The sequence below is a fragment of the Scardinius erythrophthalmus genome (genome assembly GCF_964197995.2).
Source record: "Scardinius erythrophthalmus genome assembly, chromosome: 8".
Lineage (NCBI taxonomy): Eukaryota > Metazoa > Chordata > Actinopteri > Cypriniformes > Leuciscidae > Scardinius > Scardinius erythrophthalmus.
Window position 1 is genome coordinate 1,225,303 of NC_138228.1, and position 10,000 is coordinate 1,235,302.

The window sequence follows — 10,000 nt, forward strand, 5'->3', positions numbered from 1 at the left end:
AAAAAAAATATTTTTATTTCAGCTTTTTTCCAATTTTTACTTTCATTTAGTTTAACTTGATGCACTAAAATAACTAAAACTGGAATAAAAAGCAAACTAATCTAGTGTACATCTCACTAATGGTAGGATACTGATATGTAAATATTTTCCAGATAATATTGTGCATATTTTTACCAATATATACACAGGGCAAGTACACACACATATGAGAGCAGTTTTCATCTATTGCTGAACTAAAGTTTGGCGACCCATGAAAAAGCTGTTTGCCCATGTCAACGGCCCCTTCCTGGAGCATGACATCATTTCCTGTAGTGCATGCTCTGACCCAGGGTCCTGTGAGCGCTCAGTGTCCATCTAATGAGCGTGTTTAACGAGTGTGTGTTGAACATGATGAAGTTCATCACATTCTGTTCCATCACTGAGTCTCATTAGAGCAACAGACTCCAGCTCTCCATGTGTCCTGAAATAACCGGAGCAGATCGACCTCTCTGTCGGTGTCTCTCGCTCTCTCTCTCTCTGTCGGTGTCTCTCGTTCTCTCTCGCTCTCTGCCAGTGTCCCTTGCTCTCTCTCTCTCTCTCTCTTGCTCTCTCTCTCTCTCTGTGTCTCTCGCTCTCTCTCTCTCTCTCTCTCTCTGTCGGTGTCTCTCTCTCTATCTCTCTCTCTGTCGGTGTCTCTCACTCTCTCTCTCTCTCTCTCTCTCTCTCTGTTGGTTCCTCTCTCTCTCTCTCCGTCTATCTCTATTTCTTGTCTTGTTAACACGCTGTGCTTTTATTAGAGCACATCTAATGCACAAAGTATGCGCCGGTTGACACCGAATCAAAGAGATTAAATGAGAGAGAGGGAATAACGGAGCGCTTCACTGTTAACTCCAAGATGAATGACTCAAGAAACGACTGAACTGGCCCTGATGGGAATTAATCTCAGATAAACAAGCTCATCAATAAAGACTCATTATGATGTCAGTCAAATTACACAGAATTAACGCAAAAACACATGAAGTGATGACAGAGAATGAAACTACATGATGAATGTTTGTCTAGAGCTGAAGTTTTATTTGTGAAGTAAATATATATAAATATATAAAATAACTTACCGGTTCATGTGTGTGTGTGTGTGTGTGTGTGTGTGTGTGTGAGTGTGTGTGTGTGTGTGTGTGTGTGTGTGTGTGTGTGTGTGAGTGAGAGAGAGAGTGTGCGTGTGTGTGTGTGTGAGTGAGTGAGAGTATGTGTACAATGACCTCTGACCTCAAACACTCCAACTACGCCCATGAAGCTGATGACCACTGATGATGTCAGCCTTATTTACAAGTGCCGATGGGCCAGTTAAAACACATCTGATGAGGAACGAACACACACACACACACACACCGGTCTTCGGACCTACAAACAGTCATCAATCACTGACTCCATCTCTGCCAGATTAATTATCCCACAATCCGACAGTGAAATGAGCAGAACTCAAAACAAATGACCTTCGGTTCATTACGATCAAACTTCAATCCCATCATGCCTGGAAAACATCTCGTTAAACGAAGCCCACGGCAAGACGTTTATAAATGACAAACATTAAAATCATCACCAGTAAAAACACACAGAGAAGCGGCTGCAGATGTGCGGAGAACGCCTCGGGATGAGGATGTGAAGGAAACATAAATAAAACCCGACATGCAGTTTCACATCGAGCAAAACACGGAACACTTCAATAATGGAAGAAATTCCTTCCGATGAATTTAGTAACACTTTAGTCATTACTAGTGTGTTCCCATGATCTTCACTTTAGAAAACTGATCCAAATCATTAGTAGTTTCTTTAGAGCAGCGGTCCCAAACCTTTTTTGCGCCACGGACCGGTTTAATATCAGACAATATTTTCACGGCCTTTAAGGTGTGGTGGATAAATACAACAAAATAAAATGATACGACCGGCATAAAAACTGGGGTATTTTTTAAATATAATAATAAACGTGAATCCAATGTGTAGGCCTACTCGCAAATCTTTATTAGCAGCGTCCTAGTAACATCACGCCTAAAGACAACTGAGAAAGCCTGAACACAAACAAAATGCCCCCCCAAAAGAAACAAATCTCCATGTTTTCGGTGCTGATGCGTTAATGTAACATGTAAGGGTGGCGCTGCCAATAAAGCACCTAAAAGCTGTCACAACGAACCGGCAAAATTAATGATTATGAATATGTAAAATATAGCAGGAGACATTTTAATTGTTTACTAATAAACGAGTGTTTTCTGTGTCAGTGTCGGCTGCAAAGATGAAGTTGACGATGCTGACTCGCGATCTTCGCAGTAGTGAATGCACATTTCATACGGATTACATAAACAGAGAGCAGTCTGTTATCTTTCGTTTTGAATTGTTCTGTTTCAAGCTTTCTATACATGTCTCAGGTCTGTGAGGCGAGTAGGCCACCTTATACACTGAGTTTCGGTTCATTTATGAGACGAGCTCCAGTTCACACGCCGGCGCCTCCGTGTCGTGATTATCTATTTTCTAATAGATTTACTTCTTATTTATTAAATCCAGGCAATTGGTTGATGAAACATTGACTAAAATTAAGATAAAATTAATACAAAACGAAATAAAATTTAAAGACAGGCTTTGTGCTTTCTGAGGTCTCTGTGAAAGTTTTAAAGCAGTCTTTTAGTGCCGCTTTCAGAGCGCTCACGTCCGTAACGGAGAACTGTCCCGTCCGTAACATTTTTTTATTTTTTTTTGTGAAATAAATTTCTACATAAATGCGACTTAGGCTATATATGTTTTTTCTTCTTCATGGCGCATTTTTTGACTGCTGCGACTTATACTCCAGATCAGAGCTGGACTGGTAATCTGGCATACCGGGCAAATGCCCGGTGGGCCGATGTGCTTTTGGGTCGATACATCTCATACTTTATTTTTTTTTTTTTTTTTTGACGGCCCATAAAACTCGTACATCGGCGGCCCATTCGTTTTGTTTTGTTTAATTGACAGCGCTGGGTTAGTGCCGGTGTAATGCATTGGTCAAAAAAAAAGTAAGCGTTAGTTTTTTTTTTCCACTGACAGACCGGCCCATGAAACGCGTAGATCAGCGGCCCATTGGTTGGACCATGCCCCCAAACCCCCCTAGAGGTCCACCCACCACAGTTTTACCAAAATTCCTTTGAGAAACACTATGTCAATGCAGCTTATAGCTTGTTTTTTGGATTCATCACTGTGGAGTATAGTTCGACTGTATTAATAAATTACAATTTTGTACTTATTTCATCTGTTAACTCTCACTCGTTTATACTCACTCATTACATGGCATTAGCGGTTTTAATGAATAGGAGTTAAACAAAAACATATTCAAAGGCGTGCAAAGATGGGTGGTGTTTATGATCATATGTAGTGGGCCAGTCTGGGCCAAAATGCCAGGGCCGATTTTCTGTCCCAGTCCAGCCCTGCTCCAGAGCGACTTACAGTCCGGAAAATACGGTAAGTTATTTATTCTTTCTGTGCGGCCCGGTACCAAATGTCCCACGGACCGGTACTTGTCCGCGGCCCGGGGGTTGGGGACCCCTGCTTTAGAAGGATAAAGTCACACGGGAGTCATTACTGTCCAAATCCTCAAAAGTTTACAGTGACTTTAGTCAATATTAGGGAGTTATTAAGGCTGGGTATTCACACAAATTTCACAATTCGATTCGATTTCGATTCACAAGCTTGCAATTCGATTCGATTCGATTCAATATTGATTATTTTGGATATCAGGTACAATACATCTTAACATCTTTTACAATACATCCTACAAATCTCTGAACTAATGCTGTAAACTATGGGAGTCGGTGGTAGCCTACAGGCTTCATTAGCCTACTATAATATTGAAGGTAAAAATTAACTAATTTGTTTTCAAACACTTAAATTACACTTTTATTTATTTTTATAATAATAAAATTATATGAAATATAAACATGTAAATGGTGGCTGTCATAAAAACTTGCCAGATTTATTCAAACATGCATTAAATCAGGGTTCACCAATCTCGGTCCTGGAGGGCCGCTGTCCCTGCAGAGTTTAGCTCCAACCAGCTCCAACACACCTTTTTGAAAGTTTCTAGTATGCCTAGTGAGACCTTGATTAGCTGGTTCAGGTGTGTTTAATTGGGGTTGGAGCTAAACTCTACAGGACAGCGGCCCTCCAGGACCGAGATTGGTGAACCCTGCATTAAATATTGAAGAATTGCAGATTGCAGAATGCTCCTCTCTAGAGTTAATATTTCTCGCTGACTGACGAGTTTATGGTCACTGGATATGTTTTTTCTGACGTAAATGTGACGTTACATGACATTGTTCACAAGCTGTTTTACTGACGTCTTTCCACAGTTGAAACACTGATTGATTCCATGTCACATGATATGGACTTCGATAAGTTGTACTCTATCTTTTAACACACTTTCAGAAGCTCATTCAAGTTTATCTTGCGCTGTAACTGGTGTTATTAAGGCGGAAGAGAAGATCATGTGCTTCCCTTGAGCTGAGCCAGAGCGATCTCACGCCACAGCGACAAAACGCTATTTAAGTTTTGGAATTTCGTAAGAAAATGGATGTAATTTGAAATCTGAGACTTTGTTTCATATCAATAATAACGAAGCACAAAGATTATTGCGATTTATTGGATGGGATGCGCGCTACAATGTTCCATTCATTCATCAACTGAAAACAGGATGACTAATCGATTCTTGGGATTTAAGAATCGATATCGGTTCATAAAAATGAGAATCAATTAAAATCGAGAAAGCGATATTTTTTACCCAGCCCTAGGAGTTATCATGCTTTTCACTTTAGAAAATTGATCCAAAATAATTAGTAATTCATTCTGAAGGATTAGGTAATATTTGATTCATTACCATGATATTCACTTTAGAACTAATGATACATTATGCATTATTCATGTTAATTATGAACCTGTATATAGTAGTTCTCAGTGAGGAATGAAAAACAATAGTTATGGATTATCTAATAGTGAACCTCCACATTCACCTGAGCGATATTACTAACTAATTCATTAATCAGAGTTTGTTGTTAGTTAACAGTAGTTACTAGAGTGTTAATAGTGCGTTACTCATTAGTTCTTGTGTAGTTACTCATTAACCCTCTGGGGTCTGGGCTGTTTTTGGGGCCCTTGAGATGTTCTGACATGCCCTGACATTTGTGCTTTTTTCAGTTGCTTATAAACATATTAATGGCAAAGGTGTAAATTCACTATATAAAGCACAAACAGGGCTACCATAATATGTGAGCCACGTGTATGTACATGTTTTCATTTTTGAGAGAATAATGTTTATGCATGGTTATTGAAAAAAATAAAAAATAAAATTTCTGAAATAAGGCCACAAAACACATAGTAAATATGTGTCAATAAGACTTTTGAATAATGGATGTCCTCGCCTAGTGTTTTTTCTTCAAAATTATGTGAAAATACTCTTCCTTTATCGTTCACATAAAACAATACATTGATTTAAATTGATGTAAAACAGGTTTTGCTTGGAAAGCCAATATGCGAGGAGGCGTGAACGAGGAGTGGTTTACAACAATGTCCCACCCACTCTGCATAATGACTCTGCATAATGACTCTGCATAATGACTCTGCATAATTAGCCATTCATTCAGGTGTGACACTGACTGAGCCACAATGCAAGGACAAAAGATATATTTAGAAGAAGACTTATATTGACCATTTAAGATTTTGCTTACATCTATCTTGTAAATATGTTTTGCCATTTTATTAAAAAGGTTACAATTACAACAATATTACAATTTCAACAATATTTCAAGTGTACTCTTTCTTTGTAAAAAAAATTATAGCCTACATTTTATCTATGTATTCATTACTTTCATATTTCGCCTGACTGTAACGTTGTTTTCATGAAATATTAGGGCATATTGTTAATTTGTAGTTTAATACGTTGCTTATACAAATAGCCTACATTTTATTTCAGCATATTTCAGTCGATTTTTACTCATCTCAGTATAGCAATACAGCTTGCTGAAACATCATCATTCATTCACACACGCGATTTAAATTTAAACTGTCTTTGCCAGCTGTGGTAAACAGCGCGCATCTCTGCCGTTCATTCATTCATAAACAGAAACCCACATGAAGAAATTCACGTGAGAAGGAAAAAACTTACTAGTATTCCTCAGCTCGCTCCTCGATATACCCGCACTTCTGAGGGACATTTTCCATTATTATTCCTCACAGCTGCAAGACGGTGTAAACAAGTAATGATCTGAATAAACTTGTGTGTTTTCTCGAGCTGATATGGGGGCGTTCACAGGATTGCGTGGATTGCCTCAGTCATTTGCGTTTGAATAGCGTGCGCTCTCCGTGGGCGGAGTCATTACATCTGAATCAGCTGTAATTAGCTCGACTGGAATCGCTCTCTTTTAATACAGATTTCACAAGATGAGAATATTTGTTTTTTATATAAATTACTTCATTAAAAAGAAGAGAATTCAAGCTTCATGCCTGTGTGACTGTATGCCTGTTTGACTGAGTATTCGCTGAGTTATTGTTCATTTTCGGACGCATTTTAGAATGGTCTACACTGGCAGAGAGAAGGCAGAACTCGCCTCGTGTTTATTTTTCTTTATTTGGCAAAAAGCACAACACTTTGTTTTTATTGTGAGTATACACAAAAATAATACACATTTAACAGAATCGATTGATGTATGAAACTTGTTTTGTAAAATCAAAGTCAAAAGAGTATTTCGGGTCTCAATTCAACTCATAAGGAAAAAAGCGAGCAGATCACGCCGGCGTGATCTCCGACCTCTGAGGGTTAATGAAGGAATAGTGTTATAAAGTTTTACCGTAACCTGTCGTGTGTATCTCTCTTCCCTCCGACGGGTTCAGTCATGACACAAAAACAAGGAAAACACTCTAAAAAAAGCTTTTCTTACTTAGTATTGTTGTCTTGTTTCCAGTCCAAATATCAAACATTTCTTAAATCAAGATGCATTTACTAAAGTAGTGAAATAACATAAGATATCTTGCACCCAGCGCTTTTTACTTTGTACAGCGACGCATGTTTCATTCCTATTTTGCACCCGCGCACAGCAGACTCTTCCCTCCACAGACGCACGTCGGTAAATTAGGGAATGAACTTGCGCTCCCGGGGGCGGTTCAGTGAAAAGAGGAGGCGTGTTCCGGCGCAAACGTTCCCTGGTGCTATTTTGCAGATTCAAAAAACAATTCCGAAAAACCTGGTGTAAAGTCAGTGGCGCGTTGCGCATGTTTTTCAGATGCTATTTTAAAGGGGAAATGAAGCAGTCAATCAAGTTTACATGATTTACAAGATGGATTTCCACTTTAATCAACAATTATATAAGAAACATGACAAATGTAAACATATAAAAGAAAAAAAAGAAAAACCGTTATATCTTTTGCTGCCAGGGCGCTGCCATTGTGTGCAGTATTCTAAAGTGTGACGTCACGGGGTTGGTTGGCTTTAATAAACCTGGCTGAATGTATTAATATCACGACGTCAAACTGTCTACACCACGGAGTTTTGACCGCGAACAACTAACGTTAGGTACAGTCATTATTAGCTAACAGCTGTAAGCATGAACTAGCTAACACTAACTTAGTGTTTAGCTAACTTTAGTGGAGTTTATTAGTACCAGACAAAAAGACGACGTCTAACGTTAACGTTATGTTAACAAACTGCACATGGAAACATTGTTCGCGATGTCTGCCATCATATTCATGTCTCTTGTCAACAACACCATGTAAGTTAGCATGTATTAATATATGCATTTGAGCCGATACGGCGTGGGAACCGAGCAGTGGTAAGTTACGTTGTTATGTCGAACAGCGGGTTGTGGTTTTGGGCGAAGAGCGGGTTGGTAAGTTGCAGCGCGTGTGGCTGTTGTAATGCGATGCCCACCGTGTCAGAGTCCATCTGCTGTATATAACATATGTTAGACTTCATTAGTTGTTCGCGAATCGCGGTCAAAACTCCGTGGTGTAGACAGTTTGACGTCGTGATATTAATACATTCAGCCAGGTTTATTAAAGCCAACCAACCCCGTGACGTCACACTTTAGAATACTGCACACAATGGCAGCGCCCTGGCAGCAAAAGATATAGCGGTTTTTCTTTTTTTTCTTTTATATGTTTACATTTGTCATGTTTCTTATATAATTGTTGATTAAAGTGGAAATCCATCTAGTAAATCATGTAAACTTGATTGACTGCTTCATTTCCCCTTTAAGGGCGCATGCTTGGCCATAATGTAGCGTGTGCACAACACACACTTTGCTTCTCTCATCTACACAGAAGCAGCAGTTCACATTTTTTCAAACCATACATAATTACAAGGAAAAATATTCCACACGAGGGAAATCATTGTTGTGTCCATGAAGATGTGAAAAAATAGGCGTAAATCTAGCTTACACATTTACCCAAATGATCATACGCCTGTTTAAGCGAAGCTAATCTGGGTGTGTTTCTCCATCCCCAATGTCACTTCTCTGTGTTTTACGGCCCTGACGAGAACGCCGGTCTCCTCGGCTGTGAACCGCTCCTGGCAAATCCGCCGTTATAATAGCAATCCGCCATGGAACAAGCGCGTCTGCTCTTAAAGGGAATGCGAGATGACGCTCTGATTGGTTTATTTCACGTTACGCCCAAACCACACCTATGAGTAATGAAGCTCTTCAGACCAACACATTTTAGATTTGCGTGATCCGCCCACAAAGTTACTTGCGTTTCACGCTTGATACTTGCGTTTCAGATCGTTAAAATAGGGCCCAGTGTATTTTTGTCTTGTTTCCAGTCCAAATATCAAACATTTCTTAAATCAAGATGCATTTACTAAAGAAGTAAAATGACAAGTCTTCTTTTCTGGGTAAATTAATCAAAAATTGTATGAGTTTTTGCTTAAAACAAGTAAAATTATCTGCAAATGGGGTAAGAAAATAATACAATTATTAAAAATAAGAAAATAATCTTGTTTCTTTTTGAATTAAGATTATTTTTCATATCCCATTGGCAGATAATTTTGCTTGTATTACACTTAATTCTGAGTAATTCCCCTAGAAATTCACAAATTCCCCTTATGTCATATTACTCATCTAGTAAATGCTTCTTGATTTAAGAACTTTTAGATATTTGGACTGGAAACAAGACAAAAATACTAAGCAAGAAAAGCATTTTTTGGAGTGAACGAGGAAAACATGGAGCAGGGGATTCTGGGAACGCCCGTGTGGTTCGACTGGTTAACCGCCTCTAATGGGCCGTTTCATTAGGGATTGATCAGCGCTCAGGAATCCGGGCCGAATATCTCCCAGAGTTCCTCACGTGTACAACATCCCGAGCTCCCGGGAACATGTGGCGTGTCTTTCCCTCGCCAGCAGAATTCCTGAACACTGACTCAGAACCGAGGAAAACATGAGCGGCTCTGGATTTCCTTCAGATCGTGCCGGAGAAGCTCGGGATTCAAACAGCCTAGCAACAGCTCAACAGCGTAGCAACTCACTGAACTCCCTCATTACAGACCATAGTCAACATTCTAATAGCTGAGCTCAGATCAGGCCGTCAGGCCGTCGGATGAACACACACACACACACCGCTTCATATAGAGAAACATCAGCCGTCGGATGAAGTGTGTGTGTGTGTGTGTGTGGTGTGTGTGTGTGTGTGTGTGTGGTGTGTGTGTGTGTGTGTGTGTGTGTGTGTGTGTGTGTGTGAGTGTTAGTGTGTGTGTGTATGTGTGTGTTAGAGAGAGAGAGTGTGTGTGTGTGTGTGTGTGTGTGTGAGAGAGAGTGTGTGAGTGTTAGTGTGTGTGTGTGTATGTGTGTGTGTGTGTGTGTGTGTGTGTGTGTGTGTGTATGTGTGTGTTAGAGAGAGAGAGTGTGTGTGTGTGTGTGTGTGTGTGTGTGTGAGAGAGTGTGTGTGTGAAGGGCGTCTCACCTGTACAGCCTGTCGTCCCTTTCCTGACGGAGAATCCGAGGTCACAGTGACAGATGAA

General features: G+C 39.8%; 1 protein-coding gene across 1 annotated transcript in view; it reads right to left on the reverse strand.

The window, feature by feature from the left end:
- The window catches only part of fbn1 (fibrillin 1), a 111,057-nt gene that overhangs the window by 41,972 nt on the left and 59,085 nt on the right, over window positions 1-10,000 (reverse strand). Inside the window, exon 33 of the mRNA XM_081372922.1 lies at window positions 9,943-10,000. This exon is cut by the window's right edge and continues 68 nt beyond it. Within this exon, the coding sequence (XP_081229048.1) occupies window positions 9,943-10,000 (58 nt within the window). The remainder of the gene's footprint in view (window positions 1-9,942) is intronic.